The 17,902-nt window shown below is 41.3% G+C and overlaps 1 protein-coding gene across 1 annotated transcript in view; it reads left to right on the top strand.

The window, feature by feature from the left end:
* ERBB2 (erb-b2 receptor tyrosine kinase 2) overlaps positions 1 to 17,902 on the top strand; it is a 72,785-nt gene that overhangs the window by 40,936 nt on the left and 13,947 nt on the right. Inside the window, 6 exon segments of the mRNA XM_032235678.1 lie at positions 3,599 to 3,646; positions 4,863 to 5,001; positions 10,633 to 10,755; positions 12,961 to 12,991; positions 12,994 to 13,058; positions 13,467 to 13,652. Coding sequence (XP_032091569.1) covers positions 3,599 to 3,646; positions 4,863 to 5,001; positions 10,633 to 10,755; positions 12,961 to 12,991; positions 12,994 to 13,058; positions 13,467 to 13,652 — 592 coding nt within the window.

Here is a 17,902-nt window from a genome sequence, read left to right on the forward strand (position 1 = left end):
TAAAAGTTCAACAGTAATTAAATATTTTTAAATCACCTAAGCCTGATTATAAATGAGACTCTTCTTCATTGATAGGCATTTCCCTTTGTTGCTGAAATTGCGCGACTAATTAGAGTTAATCTTTTAAACGGATATTCTCCACTTTTGTTTTTTCAATTTTGGGTCAAACTATTTAAGCATGAGTGGAACAATAAGAAGAGTTTATTTGTTTTTGTTTTTATGATAATAAAACTTTTAAGTTCTGACTTACACAAATGCATAAATGGAATGAGATAAGAGAGGCCTGAGTTATTTATTGGGTGGCCTTGCTATGGATTTAATGTGGAGGGATGAGCAGAGGAGAGATCTGGACTCTCTTTCAGTCTGCATTCACTTCACTACTGAGATAGCATTGATTGTCCTTGTGAATGACCTCTGGAGGGCTTGGGACAGAGCTGGTGCAACCCTCCTGGTCCTCCTGGATCTCAGTGCCTTTTGTTTCCAAATGGAAAAAAAAAATCTCTTAAGTTCTTGAACTTACATGAAAATTCTTTTGCTGAGGATTGAAGGAGATTTTTTTAAAAAATGGAATTAAGCAGCAGGAGGGTGATTAGTGTGTTAATTCTGGAAAGTTACAAATGCAATAAGGAGAACAGATTGACTAGAAATAAGATTTTGAAGCTAATTATAAGAATCCTGTGGTTTGTTCAGAATTCTAATAAAATATAATTTAAAATATAAAAGTTGGGATACATTAAGAGATGTATCTGCCTTGAAAAATACCCCATGTTGAACTATATAGCCTTGTCAAACATGAGCACAGAAAGTATTTATACTGTATTATATATACATTAACTGTTTTATGATAATGTTTATCTAATAATAAAATGTTTTATAAAATTTGCCATATTTGAATTCCACATTGGTCACAGAACCCAGATTTTGAATAAATTAGCTCATTTGAAGTATCTTGTTTCAAAAATTGTTGCCTTATGGTGCACCATTTTCCCCAGCTAAAAGTTACCCAAATGAGAGTTTTAGTAATATAGATATGATTTTTTTTCTAGTAGTTTTGAATAGGATTTTCATGATTTGAACTAAATGGCAAAGTTTTAAAGATTTGCTTATAGATAAGATGTGAGAAGAAGAGATTTTTTATTGTATGTTTAGAAAAAAATATAAGCTATGATGTTAAAATTGAAAGAAAGTTAAACTTGTAAAGGAGTTTCTAAAAGGAGATGAAAAGAAAACAGTAAATTAATTTGTGGGAGATTATTTAAAGGTATTAAAGATCAATATTTTGGTATTTTAGAGTGTGTGTGTGTGTCTGCATACATGCACACGTGAGTTCAAGAGATTTTTCATTAAAATGTTAGAGAAGTAAGGTTACTGTAGCTGTACTTATCTCGATGAAGGAGAAGAACCAATTTCTTTATTATTTTCCCTTCATAGTTCTCCCTTCTTTTTTTGTCTGCATTTTTATTTGTTCTTTTATTTTTCTTAGTTTTCATTAGTTATCTTTGTATTTTTAAATTTCAATAAAATCATAAAAATACAGTTAAACATGGTATCTTTCTGATACTATGTGGTTGGCTATTCCATTTTATTGGGAATGGGAGATGAGGTTTCTCAAGGACTAGGTTTTTCTCCTTTTTAACATCTATATAAAACTTCTGGATTAAGTAATTCACGGGCATGGAATGTGATATTATCAGTATACAACTTCAGCCCTGCTCTGACAGGTGATGTGGTTATGGTGCTGACCAAGCTCCTGGAGGTTATGAGGGTCTGGATGGGGAGGAACTGTCTTTGAGTCAACTTTGACAAGACTTAGTGGCTTTATTTTCAGCCCCCCCTTGCCTCCTCCCCCCCCCAGTTTGTTAATATGTCATCTTTGACTCTGACAGGGTTGCACTTCTCTGGATTGAGTGATATGTAATTTGGGGAATCCTCCTGGGATCATGGCTCCTGCTCAAGAGCCAACAGATTTAAACCTTTTCTGAATCACAGTCACTGAGGCATTGGTCATTTCCTATTTGGATTAATTAATTAATCAATCAATCAACTATATATAGCTACCTGTCTCCCCCAAAGGAGTTATTGCAACATTTTCTACATTGGGCTGCCCTTGAAGGATTACCTGGAAGCTACAACTAGTCCAGAATGCAACAGCATGTGCGGTGTGGCTATGTTACTTCTCTGTTGCAAAATGGCTTCTAGTTTCTTTCTGGGTAAAATTCAAGGTTCTAGTCATTGCAGATCACTGGCTGCCAGCAGTTTGGTAGATCGAATCTCACCAGGCTCAAGGTTGACTCAGCCTTCCATCCTTCCGAGGTGGGTAAAATGAGGACTCAGATTGTTGGGGGCAATAGGCTGACTCTGTAAAACCACTTAAGAGAGGGTTGTAGAGCACTATGAAGCAGTATATAACTCTAAGTGCTACTGCTATTGATATGACTTTAAAGTCCTACATGGTACAGGATCAAGCTGTTAAAATGATTTTTTTACTGAGATTATCTGTTTGTTCCATTAGATTAGATAGGGGGGGGGGCTCACTCTAGTCCGTTTCTCTGAAACACTGTCCTCTGTACCCAGTGGGATCTAGGAAGCATACTTTTTCTGAAGCTACCCGTCATATGGAACACATTTACCCAGGAATCAACAGGCTTCCACTCTCTTGGCCTTCCCGAAGGCCATTAAAATCTGTTTCTTTCCCCAAACATAACTCCCCAGGTGGAGTTGTGAAGTTCACAGAAAATTGTTGGGGCATCAGGTTTTTAATTTTAAAAAAATATTTTAATGGTTTAAAATTTTTATTGTTTTGAGCCACCCAGAGTTACTTCAAGATGGGTGGTGCGTACATATTTTAAGAAAATAAAATATTAAACTGGAACTGAATTGCAGAAAAGGTTAAAGTGTAACCTGTTCTGTGCTTTGAGAGTTTGTTAATAAGTGAACTTTGAAAATAGTATTTCCTTCCTCTTCAAATTACAGTCTAATCTGGTTTCTTTTATCACTTTTTATTATTGCTGTCTAATTCTATTTCAGGTACAAATAAGTTCTTACCTTAGAGTAAGTAAGAGAGTATGAACATTTATTTTTTATTTCATTGTGGTGCCCAGGCAAAAACTGTAATGAGCCTTGTTATAATATGTACATGGCATATCTCACCAGAAAATTATTTTGCATAAACTCCATTTCGTTTGGTTCTTGCACAACTACTATTCATTAAAACAGCTTTTCCGAACTAGGATTCTGCAAAACCCTAGTGAGATTGTGATTGAAATGGAAAAGAATAGCGTGTGTGTATCTGTGTGTGTGTTTGTGTTTAATTGGCACTGTGCAGATGTAGGGTTTATAATCGTGGAATTTTTTACATCTTGAAACTGCTGCCATCCTGCTTTTTTACTATCATTGCAAACATTGAAAACAAAGTTTGTGTAGGTTAGAAGTGAATTGAACTGGAAGTCCTTTGGATTTTTTGCAATCTTTATGCAAGGATTCTCTGAGATTTGGGAATTATTTTAAGAGTATTTCCTAAGTAAAAACTTGAGAAAGGCTGCACTAAAGTAAAACTTGGCTAGTGAATGACTGTGTGACATCAGTTTTCTTTTTCCAGATGTGCAGTACGGGATGAATTTGGCTGCCCTGTGGATCAGAAGCCCAGGTATTTTATATTTATATATGTGTGTGTGTGTGTGTGTGTGTGTGTATTTCTCTTATCTCATTTTTCTATCATGAAACCAAAATAATATACTTATGTGTGTGTGTGTGTGTGTGTATGTATGTATGTATGTATGTATGTATGTATGTATGTTGTATGTATGTATATATATATATATATATATATATATATATATATATATATATGTTTCTCTTATCTCATTTTTCTATCATGAAATCAAAATAATATACTTAAAACCTATTATTTGCAAAGGAGGAATTTGCAAGTTTAAAGTTTATTGGAAGTGCCACCCTTTGGGAATTTTTTTAATTTCTCAGTGTTAGAATGTTGTGGTAGTCATTCATCCAGGCACTAATCAGGTCCTGTCTGCTTAATTACTGATTCTAGAAAAAAATCAGCCACGTGCTGCCATTTGATAAGGCTTAGAAATAATAAACGGGCCCTCAGATTGGATAGTAGGAAGAACCTCAAGACCTTCTAAAGAAAATGTGTCCCCTAAAGTTTGTTCCCTTTCCTCCAAGCTAGGCAAATTAATGGGTTTGATTTGGCAGGCATCAGCTTGATATGCTCAAAGTTTATTTAAAGTAAACATTAAAAATGTTTTACTTGGAGGCAATTAATGGGCTACATTGCTAGAGGAGAATGGTGAGATCTTATTTTGCCTGATAATGTTCAAGAAAGGACATTGGCGGGGTTAGGCCTGCTGTCTCATTACCAATGAATGAAATACCTCTGATGATCCATATATTGATTTGTGTGCAGCTTCATTGTAATTTCAGTATGTCTATAGGCAGTTTGCTCTTTCCCACTGGAGGATAGCATATTATGGAGAGACAGAAATTGGGGAAAGAAAAGTATCTATATTGCAGAGAGAGAAGAGGTGGGGGTCTTATGTCTGAGAAGTGCTTAATCTTTCTAACTGTTGTAGAACCAGATGGAGAAACCAATTAAGTTAGCACTATTGCACACATACAAATAACAAGATCACTGTAAGAGGAAGGTATTGTGACTTTGATTTCCCAGCTATTGTCAATGATAATTAGGGAAAGTTTCTCTGTTTACTTGATTTGCTCCTAATCCTTTGGGCAAGTAAACCCAATCTACAGATGGTCCCAACCAGGGAAATACTGATCACAGCTTGGCATTTCCTGTTTTAGATTACAATTTATCTCTCTCTCTCTCTCCATCCTCTTTTCAGCCATGCTAGTTCAATCATTGCAGGTGTGGTGGGTGCTGCCCTTGCCCTGCTTCTGTTGCTTCTCACTATTATTTGCATCAGTCGACGGAAGCAGCAAGAGAGGAAACATACCATGAGGCGTCTTCTGCAAGAAACTGAGGTATAATCAGAAGTTGTGACCCCTCCCCACTGTAATAAGAGTGAGAGCAAATGAAATAAAACTCAAATTCAGAGTTCCACATAATTAGTTCTCAGCTAATATCCATTCATTCAGCAACTGTCTGAAGTTACAATAGCAATGAAAACATGGACTATAACCTTGGTATTTTCCCGAGGAATTTTTCAGGATTAGCCAGGATTGGGTATGGTGGTGTCCAATTGGCCTCGAGACAGAGTTAATTTGAAGCCACGCCTCTGTGCCTCCTTGCTTCTGGTTCCCACTTTCAACTCTGTCTGGCCAAAGAAAGAAAGGTTGCTTTTCCTGTTTTTTCAAAAAAAATCCAGTGCCATCCTGCAAATTCCTTCCCCCTGCCTTCTTCCCCTTGCCTCCAACTGATACCTGGAAGCTTCCCCTTGATGTGGCTCACTCCCGGCTGTCAGTAAAGGATTTAAAAGTTGCTTCTTGAGGAAGGACACCATTACGACAGCCATTTTGGGGCCTCAATTCCTGCGGGCTGCATGGGCTGGGGCAGAGGCTACTACAAAGCCTCGTTTTCATCCCTGCCTTCCTGGGTGGCCATTGTTTCTGCAGCGGCAAGGCCCTGCAGGCCCAGATCGATGCCAGGAGGCCCGGAGCAGTGCGGGACAGCGAGGATTGCATGGCACACTGGGTGGTGCTACCGGCAGCCACGTGGCTTGCAAAAGAGGCAGGAAAGGTCTACTAGAGGCTGATTTCGTCGCGTGGAGGCTGTGAGTGATTGGGGGAAGCTGTTTTTTGGTTGCTGCTGTTTCTGGTGGGCTGAGCCTGGTGGAACGTTGACCTGGTGCCATGGCAGATGCAGAGGAGAGGCCGAATTCCCCCCCCTGTCCCCTGGGGAGGGGACCTCCAGTGGGGCCCGAGTGAGGCCCAAGCCTCTGTGAGATTGCGAAAAACTGCAGCAGCTGGAAAATCCTCCAAGGCCTTGCAGAAAGATGAAGAAAGGAGGCACAGGGCCTTGGAAAAGCAGATGTCCAGGGCTGAACAGAAGGGTAGGCCTAGTTCTCCCTTGAGGTCTAGAGAGAGATAGATATGTCTGATGATGAGGATCCAGCATTCTCTGGTCTGTTTAATCTGGATTTGTTCAAGTCACTGTTGCGCAAGGCCAGGGCCACAGTGCAACTGGGTGAGACGGAGAGTGGCGAGGAGGGTGCCAAGGAGGGTGGGCTGGAGAAAAAGCCGGAGGATCGAGTTTACTCAGAGCCTCCTCCAGCGAAGGAAGACATGCCTGCCCCTAAGTTGTTCCTAGAGGTAGTTAAAAAGCAGTGGGAAAAGCCAGGAACATTTCCTAACCCCACCAGCAGTGATAGGAGGTTCTTTAACATGGAACCTAGTTTCTCTGAGGCATTGCAGGTGCCCACAGTGGACTCTCCAGTGATGGCATTGGCATCCACTTCAACGGTGGTGTCCAGTGATGTGGCTGATTACTTGAAGGCCGAGGACAAGAAGGCGGAGCTGACCCTTCATAAAACATTCCAGTCTTCCACGTGGGCCATCAAGGCAGCTGCCTCTGCATCGTTCTTCAGTTGCACGGCTATCCTTTGGCTACAAACATGCAGGAAAGGATTCCGCCTGAGGAGGTGCGTACTCATCAAGATCTCAACAAGCTAGTTGCTGTTGCTCAATTCTCTGAGGACGCTACTCTGCATGCCATGAAGTATGCCTCATGGGCAATGGCGGGCCTCGGTGACTCCCGATGTCTCCTGTGACTGAGGGGGTGGCAAGCAGAGAACAAGGCAAAATGGCACCTGGCATCATCACCTTATTCCGGGGGATCCCTTTTCAGTACCCCGTTGGACCCAATCCTCGTTGAGGACAAGAATAAAAAGAAGATCATGCCTTCGCCCACAAAGAAGTCAGAGCAAAAATCTGTGCCTTACTTTTGGAAGCAGTTCTATCGTCAGTCAGATCAGGAGGTGCAGCACAGCAGGTATTTTCTGAGATCAGATAGGCAGTCGGATAGGCACTACACCAGGGATAGGCCTAGCTTCCAACCCCAGGGGAAGAGGTCCTTTCGGGGGGGAGGTGGCCATCCCTACCACTGGGATAGATAGGTCAATAGTGACCTCACCCATAGACATCTTAGTCCAAGCAGCATCGTTTGAGCGGGCAAGGGAGGATATTTTGTTGGTGGTATCCACACTACAGCAGTTATGTTTTTCGGTTAACCTAGATAAGTGTTCCCTCGTTCCCACCACCAGGGTTCCTCACCTGGGGCCATCATAGACTCTAAGCTGGGGAAGGTATTCCTGTCCCATGACCATAAAGTTAGTTTGTTAGCCTTAGTTAGACAAATTGGAAGTCAACATTTTGTTCCTGTAGTAGTACTCTCCAGCTTGCTGGGGAAATTCATTTCTTGCATAGACATGGTGCCTTGGGCTCATCTATATACGAGGCCGTTCCAGTGGTGTCTCCTGCTGCATCAGAAGTCAAACTCCAGCAATTCCAAGGAAAAGGTTCCAGTGACACCACAGGTGCAGCTGTTATTGAGGTGGTGGCTCTCCCCAGCACTACACGAGGGCTGCGAGTTCAGGGAGCCAGAGCGCTTCATCCTGACAACGGATGCCAGCTTGTACGGGTGGGGAGCTCTCTTGGAGTCTCGGATGGGGCAGGGGCATTGGACCTGGTTGGGCCCCCAACACAATATAAATTGGCTGGAACTGTGAGCGATTCACTTGGCATTGTGGCACTTCAAGTACCATGTTCGGGATCGAGGTCTTTGTGCTGACCGACAACGTGGCGGTGAAGGCCCACATCAACCAACAGGACGGCACACACTCTGGGGTGGAGAGGCATCTTCGATCGCTCAGAGCGGAGCACATCATAGGAGTGAACAACCATCAAGCTGACTGGCTCAGTTGGGCCACAGTCGACCACGGGGAGTGGAGCCTTTCTCCGAAACTGCACTGGGCCATCTGCTCCAGGTTCGACCATCCGGAGGTGGACCTGTTTGCCACACTGCAGAATGCTCAGGTGGATCAGTTCTTCTCTCGGTTCCCGGCTCGGGGGACGGAGGGAGTCGACGTGCTTTGGATTCCGTAGCCGGAAGGTCTGCTCTGCGCCTTCACTCCCCTTCCCTTTCTCCCTGGGGTAGTTTGGAAAGTGATATCAGAGAAGGTGGAGCTCATCTTAATGGTGCCCTGCTGGCTGCACCGGATGTGGTTTGCGGACCTAATGTGTCTGTCGGTGTCACACCGTGTAAGATTCTGGGGAGGGATGTGGACCTCAGACAGGGGAACCTGGTGCATCCCGAGCCACAGTGGCTGCAGCTAGCTGTTTGGAGATTGAGCGGGAGTTCCTAAGGGCCGCTCAGCTTTCACAGAGGGTGATCTCCACAATTGAGACTTCATGCAAGGGTTCCACCACTAGGATTTATGATTCCACCTGGTGGGTCTTTGCAGAGTGTGCCGGGTCTCGGGAGCGAATCCTCACGAGGCTTCGGTACTGCATGCCTTGGAGTTCCTCCAAGATGGATTGGATAGAGGGCTCTCACATGGCACCCTCAGGAGACAGGTGGCAGCCCTCTCCATGATTATTCGGCGAGAGAGAGACTCCTTCCATTTTCCCAGGTCCTGTTAATTAAGAGGTTTTTGAAGGGTGCAGGGAATCACCGTCCCCCGGTAGTCCACAGGTTTCCGATATGGAGCCTCACTACAGTTCTCCAAGAAATGACAGGAGCACCATTTGAACCTCTGAGGACAGTTGACCTGAAGTTTGTAATCTTTAAGATAGTGTTCCTTGTGGTGGTCACCTCAGTCCGTCGCATCTCCGAACTGGGGGCATTGTCCTTCAGGTCAGATCTTTGTACATTCCACAATAATCAGGTCGTCCTGCGACTAGATCCGACTTTTGTTCCCAAGGTTAACTCCCTTTTCCACAGGTCGCAGGAGGTGGTATTACCGGATTTTTGTCCGGACCCGTCTCATGATAGGGAGCGCCTTTGGCACCGGCTGTATGTCAGGCGTGCCTTCTGCATTTACCTGAGGCGCACGGAAGGCCTCAGGAAATCTGAGGCGCTCTTTGTTTCCTTTTATCCGTCTTCCCTGGGGAAGAGGGTGTCCTCCTCGGCTATAGGGAGGTGGATTATACTGGCCATCGCATTGGCCTATGAGGTTCAGCACCTTCCAGTGCCCCTGGGCATCACAGCACACTTGCATCGGCTGATGCGGTGTTTGTTCGTAGGGTGTTACAACAGGTAGTGCATGAGGGGTCCAGGACCAATAGTTCCCCCCCCCTAAGGAACATTAACTTTGGTATGTCCCAATCCTGGCTAATCCTGCAAAATTCCTCTGGAAAATGACAGTTGGTTTTACCTGAACTGTTGTTTTAGGAGATTTTGCAGGATTAGCCAGGTTCCCGCCCTAGCATTGGTCCAGGGGTTGGTGAGTTCAGGGGGTAGGGTTTGTTCCCTTATGACTTGTTTTCAGGTATTTTGCAGTGGACTTGACTAGTTGAAATTGGAAATCAGAAGCAAGGAGCACAGAGGCGTGGCTTCAAATTAACTCTATCTTGAGGCCAATTGGATCATAATACCCAATCCTGGCTAATCCTGCAAAACCTCCCAAAAGAACAGTTCAGGTAATACCAACTGTCATTCTGTTCATCACAGCTTTCCCTTAACCATGTGATCATGACCCATGCTGGACATCTGGCTCATGATTACAGTATGACCTTGACATGGGTCTTGGTCACATGATCGCCATTTGCAACCTTCCCTAGTTGCTGACTTTCCACAAGCAAAGTCAAAGGAAGATGTAGATAGGGAAGATTGCAAGTTGCTCTAGTAGGTGTCTTCCACTGCTTTTTCTCCCACCAAAGCACACCTCTTCCTGTGCACAACCAAGTTCCCTAACCTGTCCATGGCCCTCCTAAGCCTCCCTCCAGCCATGCACTGGCCATCTTTGCAGCCTACTCTGGCCTTCCCAAGGCACTGCCGCTCTCTTTGCCTAGTAATCCTACTTCTTCCCACTTAACGTCCCACACAGTAACTGGAGATGCTGGGATTGCTATGACTAAGCAATGTGATCATGTGGCATTATACTTTACAACAGCATCACTTAGCAACAGCAATCCCAGTCCAATTGCCGTCATAACCCAAATACTGCTGAATGGAGTCATGGGAACAAATACCAGAAGACTTTATTTTTATAATCTGCTTTCAGGGGTATTAGAAAGATGTGGCTAGCCACTGTTTAAACTTGTTGGTACACTGGTTAAGATGCAAGCCTAGAAACCAAGAGATTGTGAATTCTATAAAAAAATTGGCTGCGTGCCTTTAGGCCAATTACTCTCTCTTGGTCCAATTCACCTCACAAGATAGTTGTTTTGAGGAAAATAAAAGAAAGACAGAGTATTGATATATTTGCCTTCTTGAATTGTATATGGAAGATATGTGGGATAAAAATCTAACCCAGAAAAAAACAGAAATGTTCCAATAATTCTGAGAGATAGATAGCACTGCTTTTGTTTTAATTTACATATGTTATTTAGAAAATATTGATATGTTCTTGCATTGGTGATTCATTGAAGGAAATACATTTATCTTCTTTTTTATGCCCTCATTCTTATGTTCCTTTCTTTCTGTGATTCTGCTAGTTAGTGGAGCCTTTGACCCCGAGTGGAGCTCTTCCAAACCAGGCTCAGATGCGTATTCTCAAGGAGACAGAACTGAAAAAAGTCAAGGTTTTGGGGTCAGGTGCCTTTGGAACAGTGTATAAGGTAAGGAAACAGGAATTGAAAACTACATAACTAAAGTTGGGCAAATGACAGGCGAAGCTTTGGCTGGAAACCACCCTGAGAAATTCAGAGTATCTCCCTCTTTCTCTGTTTTCATTCACTAAATTCTCTGAAGCAAACTGATGCTTCACCAGCCTTTGGAAACATAACTATCAATATTCTTATAATCAATAATCAATCAATATTCTTCCCCGCTGACCAAAGGGAAAGTACAAAACACAGCACACAACTAATAGCACACTTCCTCCATAATCCCCCCCCCGCATCCTTAATACTTTATAAACCAAAAGAAAAATGAATAATTTATCTTTTGGTTTTATCCTTCTGCTCAGTTTAAAAGATTACAGAAATACTGAAATATAGCAGTAATGGCTGAACATGTATAAGAGCTGGGAGATATGATAAATCCACAGTTCCCACCAATGAGGAAAATGATCCACATTTTGTAAGCTTCACAGTTTCTAATGAAAAACCAGATTCACTGATTATGGATGGATCTCAGCTGGAAATTGACTCAGGTGTTGAATAGTTCATAGTTGTGAGATGATCAAGATGGTGCTGATTAGGTACCCTCACTGTAACGATGTGTGGAGTGTCCTTGTAATCAGCAAAAATGAGAAAATTCTCTGAAATTTGAAGGACTACCTTGAATGCTGTTAAAGTGTAAACCATAGTGACTTCTTGGTTTTATTCAAGAAGAGGATTAAGCAGCAGAAATGAATTAGTTGGGGATCAAGTATGGAGCTATCCTTGTGATCGGTGCTGCTTTGCCATTCATTTGACCAGTATCTGTTCACTCTTAAAACATATTTTCATATTATGATATGATTCCAGCTCTACTCTTTCGGAAGGATTTTTTTTTTTTGCCAGATTTGTAATTTTGTTAGTGGAGTTCTCATTCCCCGAAGGTCTTAAGAGATTGGATGGCTATCTCTCAGAGACGTTTTAATGGATCTTGCACAGAGCATATGGTTGGATAAGAGAACCTATATCCGTGATGGCGAACCTATGCCACATGTGCCCGAAGTGGCACGTGAAGCCATGTCCCCTGACATATGTGGCGTCAGCCATTCCTCTTCTGGGTTTCTGGCGCACATGCGCATGCACCGATCAGCTGGCCTTTATGCATGTGGCAGTGCAAGAAACCGGAAGAGTTGGTCTTCCATTTTCCAGAGTGATCATGCACTTACAGCCAGCTAAGTGGAAGACTTGCCAGCCCGGGTACAAGAAACCAGAAATACATTTTTTGGTGTGTATATGCCCCCTGGGCAACTCCTCTTCCTGGTCACGGCCTAGATAAGTGCCCACAAGCAAAATGCTTCCTTTTTGGCACTCAGTGCCATGAATCGCGCTCCCTTTTTGGCACTCGGAGCCAGAAAAGGTTCGCCATCACTGACCTATATGATCCATTCCAATTCTATTTCCTTCATTTTTCAAACAAACAAACAATCAAATAAAATACTCACAATATTTGTTAAATACATCTTATCTGTATTTGTAATGGTAAAACACATATTTGTGCTGTAGTTCTCCCAAATCCTCAGACAGAGTCCTTTATTACAACATTCTGAAAACTGAATATTTTATAATATATTTTTTCTTTTACTGCATTTTTATCATCATATCTGTATTTTCATTGTGATTGAGTAATTTCCTGATTATTTATTAGAAGTACTGCTAATTATGTTTACAGCTGAATAATACTATTTAAAAATCACCATGGTTAATTTGCTATGGAGCTGGGTATTTGGGTAGGACTCACTGGAGAAATTTGGTACAGAATTCTTTTGTACATATACACCATAATCACATCCTTTCTTGATTAAAGAATAACCTGATTGAATCCATCACCATATTATTTATTGTTGTTATTGTTACTATTATTATATGTGGTTAATCTTTGGTGAGATTCACAGCCTTTGTGGCTGGTTGGTAGCTCAACAGCTCAGGTCCTAATCAAGGACCTAGGAACTGTTAAGGTAACGTCGGAGGATATAAGCTGTTCCAAGTAGGGTGGTTTTTTGTAGACTCAGAATGTTCAAGTCTGATAAATTTAAAATTTCCAAATAGCGAGGTAGCCCTTTGGGTATTGCTCCAAGGGCTCAAATTGTTGTTGTTGTTGTTGTGTTGTTATTATTATATTATTATTATTATTATTATTATTATATTATTATTTTGTCCTTGCAGGGTGTGTGGATTCCAGATGGAGAGAATGTGAAGATCCAGTAGCTATCAAAGTCCTGAGGGAAAACACTTCACCTAAAGCCAACAAGGAGATTTTGGATGTAAGAAAACTGTGATGACCTCCCAGGAGGGTGTATTCCTTTCAGAAAAGGACAGTGTACCTCCCCATCTTTACCTAATTTGTTACATGGTTCCTGTTGTTTGTGTTTGTTGGTATCTCAGTAGTGTCAGGCGCAAGAAAACAGGAGCCAGGATAGAGTTCAGAAGCATTGCAAGTTTATTCCTTGCAATCTATAGACAAAAATCTGATCTACTAGTGCTTAAGGCAAATTGCTGCCAAAAAAAATTCAGCAAATTTCAAAGAGGGCTGGATTTAGGTCTCTTTCAGCAGCATAGGAACTCCAGATGATGATGTTTGATTTCCCTCTTGGGCTCAGCCTGGTAATCTCCTACAAATAGTTCTCTTCCTACCCAGGATCCCTCAATTCCATCCCTCTCTATTCCAACAGGAGGCATATGTTATGGCAGGTGTAGGCAGCCCTTACGTCTCTCGGCTGTTGGGAATCTGCCTCACCTCCACAGTGCAGCTTGTGACTCAGCTCATGCCATATGGCTGCCTTCTGGATTACGTGCGGGAGAATAAGGACCGCATTGGATCCCAAGACCTCCTCAACTGGTGTGTGCAGATAGCTAAGGTAAGTGGAATGTTAGGTAGGGAGATGGTTGTATAGTGCCTTGGTGACATAGGGACTTCTTTGGACAGGCTCTTCAGCTTTGAAACAGAGATGAGCACCACACCCTAGACTTGGGAACGATTAGCATATATGTGCAACAGGAACCTTTATTTTACCTTTAACCCTTTTGGTTCATGGGAAGCACTACTCAAATTTTCTAGGTCTTCAAGAAATCTTTCCCATATAATTATGCTAATCAAATTAGGTTTCTGCTTTTCCATTTTTTCATTTGGTCTGACTAAAAGTAAGAAATTCTTCTGATGTTACATCAACACAACCTATTTACAAAACACCAACTGGACAGGTCTGAAGAGAATGTTAAAAAGGGCAAGTTATATTGAAGGGTTCATTGTAGAAAAAGGTTCTTCAGTTTATTAATGTGCTACTAGGAATGGAACCATCAAGTATCTATATTTAACTCTTCTGTAATTGGAAAAGATATTTGCCCAAATTCCTCTTATGAAGAAAGTCAGAATGTTGTAGATTCAAAACAATAAATATTTTGAAGGAATTGCTCAATTTTAATTAATAGTGTTCTTTTCCTCCACACATCTCTTATATAGTCTCCCTACTTGTCCTAATGAATATACACAATTCTCTTTCTATTCTTACTAGAACATTTTTCCACAGCTATCTTACCTGAGAATCTCTCTTTCTCAAGGACTTAGAAATATAGTTTGTATGAAATGAAAATTCTTTCTTTGTAAAAACAAAAGTCAATTTTCCATTTTTGTATCTCGAGTCACAGGATGATAATAGGAAGATCTAGAAAACTATGTCCAGTATATTGGAGATCTATTCTCAAGAGTTATACATGTTTTTGGACTTCCTGGGGGCGTGGCCTGTTGCCGAGGAGGGCTCCACCGAGCTCCTCAGAGATCTGGTCTGTATATCTAAATAAGATCATAGATAGCACCCCTTTTTGGCTAAGAAAGGGGCAGGGAGTAGCTCTGTAGGCTAGGGTCTATTCGTGAGCCACAGCCTTTTTTTTTTTGGCTGTGGATAGAGATTAGATCCAGCCGGAGCGGAGCTTTTATCTCCAGCCAGTTCTTCTCAGCTGCCTTTTTTTTTGGCAGCCCCAGACAGGATAGCCCCCCCCAGGACAAAACAAAGTTTTTTCAAGCTAGAATTGATACGGGCGGGTCCCACCCCTGTGAGATTTATGTTTTTATTACTATCTTAAATACCAGCACCATTTGTCTTAGAGACTTCTTTGTCTAAATGGATTTCAAAATGGCGATTTCTCTCCGTGGATGATTGATAGTGGATATACGTAGCCGGTTTTACCTTCCTGCAGACCGCTCCTTGACAAAATAAACTCTTCTTCTTTGGAAACAGAGGGGAGCAAAGCGCTGCTTACTTGTTTATTTATTATGGCACCCAGGTCAAAGAAGCGCCTTGCTACAAATGTGTCTAAAGAATTTAAAGAATTTTTACTGGAACCACAGCCTTTGTCTCCTATGCCATCTACTGGAGAACTTTTAACACAGGAATATTTCTTTAAAATGTTTAATGTTTTAAACAAGAAATTAAGGAATTTGTATTGGAACTATATGATGATTTAAAGTCTAAAGTTAATCAAATGAAGGCGAATACGTTTGCAGCCGTGTCTGCCCTGTCAGATTATTCTGCTGAAATAGTGAACATTGGAAAGTTTGGAGAAGGCTAATTTTAATTTGACTACCAATATTCAAATTTTACAACAAAAAATTAGAGACACTGAACAACAGCTTATGATGATAAATTTTAATAGGAAGGCATTTGCAATAAGAGTCAGAGGATTCCGTGAAAAGGAGCAAGAGAATCTGAAACAGACCTTTGCTGAAGCCTTCAGTCATGCGGTGGGAAGCCCGGGACTTAATTTTGATTGGCAGATTCGGAAAATCTATCGCCAGAACTCATTGATAGCGGAACAGCGACAGCTCCCGAGGGACATAATTATACATTTCTCTACAAAAAAAGCTAGAAACGCGATTGTGCAAAAGTTTCATAACAACAGTCTCCGAGTTGATGACCAGGTCCTGATTGTCTTCAAAGATATACCTTTCCAGATGTTGAAAGCAAGAAGGGACTACACCTTTTTAACTAAAGAGCTTAGGAGTCAACAGATTCGATACAGATGGGAGGCCCCTGCCGGCATCACGGTTACATTTGAGAATCAAAGATTTCGTCTTAACTCTGTTTCGGAGGCTCAAGATTTCTACTGCAGGACTTTGAAGGCGGGACTTCCTGACTCACTTGGAAGAGAGGAGAGACAAGCGGAAGGAGAAGGCAAACGGCAGGCCATGTGGCTGCAAGATGGAGGGGGTAGCCTTTCCTCCCTGGAGAAGCAGAAAAACGGAGATCGAGAATTTAGACATTTCAAAATATTCGCCAAAGTTAAGGACTGAATGGGGGTTTGAGACCTCTCTCCGGTAGAAAAAGCGGACTAATTCTTATCAGAAGGGAAAGCTGGGTGAAACTACTTTGAGCTAGATTTTAAATTAACGTCAGCATAAATTTGATAGTGGTAAACATTAGACAAGCAAGGGATGAGGGTAAAATATATGTGGAATGATTTACGTTGTTTAAAGCTTATTAGAACAGAAAGCCGGTTGGGATTATCTTAAGATAGGTGTAAAAAGAATGCGGAATGATTTATGTTGTTTAAACTTTGTTAGAAGGGACTATTTTAAAACAGAAGGTTAACTGACTCTTGCTGAAAGTATTATTTGAATATGTGGAATGATCCATGCTATTTAACTTTTATTAGAAGGGAAAGTGGTTGAAATTGCTTTGAGTTAGATTTCAAACAAATGTTAGCATAAATTTGATAGTGGTAAATATCAGACAAGTAAGGGATGAGGGTAAAATGCATGTGGAATGAACTACGTTATTTAAATCCTATTAGAAGAGAAAGTCGGTTGGAATTATCTTAAGATAGAAGTTGATTTCTGTGTAAAGTAATATTTGATCTACGCTGCTTAACTTTACTAAGAAGGGGAAGCTTGGCTAGATTATTTGAATTACTGTTTGAAAAGGAGGTTAAGAAAGATCATTTACGCTGTTTAAATTTTACTAGAAGGGAAAGCTTGATTACTCTTCTGCAAAGTAATTTGAATATGTGGCATGAACCACGTTGCTTAAATTTTATCGGAAGGGATCATAAGGTTTAGGAAGAGGAACGGGAGAGTCTACAGAAGGTTGGGGTAAATAGCAAAGAAGTAAGAGACGAGAATAAAATATAGATAGAATGATTTATACTATTTAAGCATAGATAAAGATGGGGGGCTGAGATCAACACAAAGAGTGGTTTCTTTTTTTTTTTTTTTCTTTTCTTTTCTCTCTTCTTCTTTTTTCTGTTTTTCTTTTTTTTGACATATTACTTTTATTTTTTTTAATCCATATGTATACAAGATATTTTAGACAGAAGGTAGTGCCAGGTGTGGGCCCTGGGAAGTCGGGAGGATTAGGGATGGGGATTTGTGGGGGGGGGGGTGTTAACATAGTCTTAATAAGAACAAGAATGTATTTATATACGGTGGTTCTTTTTTTTCTTTTATTATTATTATTTTTTCCTTGGTTCATTTTACTTTTATCAGATCAAACAACACTCGAATAAAGGCATACACCAAGGAGGGCGGGGTAGAGGGAAAGAAGAGGGAGGAGTAAGGAAGGAGTAAGGGGAATGTAAGGAGGGTGTGTGGGGAGTAAGGGGAGAAGGAAGGCTTGAGGGGAAAGGGAAGTAGGAGGGGAGTGTTAGAGGGAGAAAGGAAAGTTGGAGGGGGTAGATGGGGTGTATGGAGGATGGAAGGGTTAGGTGGGGTTGTGAATGATGAGTTGTGTTTCCTTTTTTGTTCGTTTTATCTCCTTTTTTTTTCTTTTCTTATAGTAAATACCCTGTATATAAGTGATTGCAAATGGAATGTGAAAAATGAATAAAATATATATTAAAAAAGAGTTATACATGTTTTAAAGTCAAGAAAAAAGAATAATTGTCTAGTTCAGTAGATAATTAGCTTCATATATTGAAACATTAGCCTGACTAATCAATGGCATCCGAAACATCCTGGGAAACCCCCAACTTTACTTCTGCTTACAAATTAATTTCAGCAACTTTCTGATGACATAAAAGAAGTTGATTTTAATAATAACCCACAATGCACTATACAATAGCAGAGTTGGAAGGGACCTTGGAGGTCTTCTGGTCCAACCCCCTGTTCTGAAGGCAA

Source organism: Thamnophis elegans, chromosome Z, assembly GCF_009769535.1.
Source record: "Thamnophis elegans isolate rThaEle1 chromosome Z, rThaEle1.pri, whole genome shotgun sequence".
Lineage (NCBI taxonomy): Eukaryota > Metazoa > Chordata > Lepidosauria > Squamata > Colubridae > Thamnophis > Thamnophis elegans.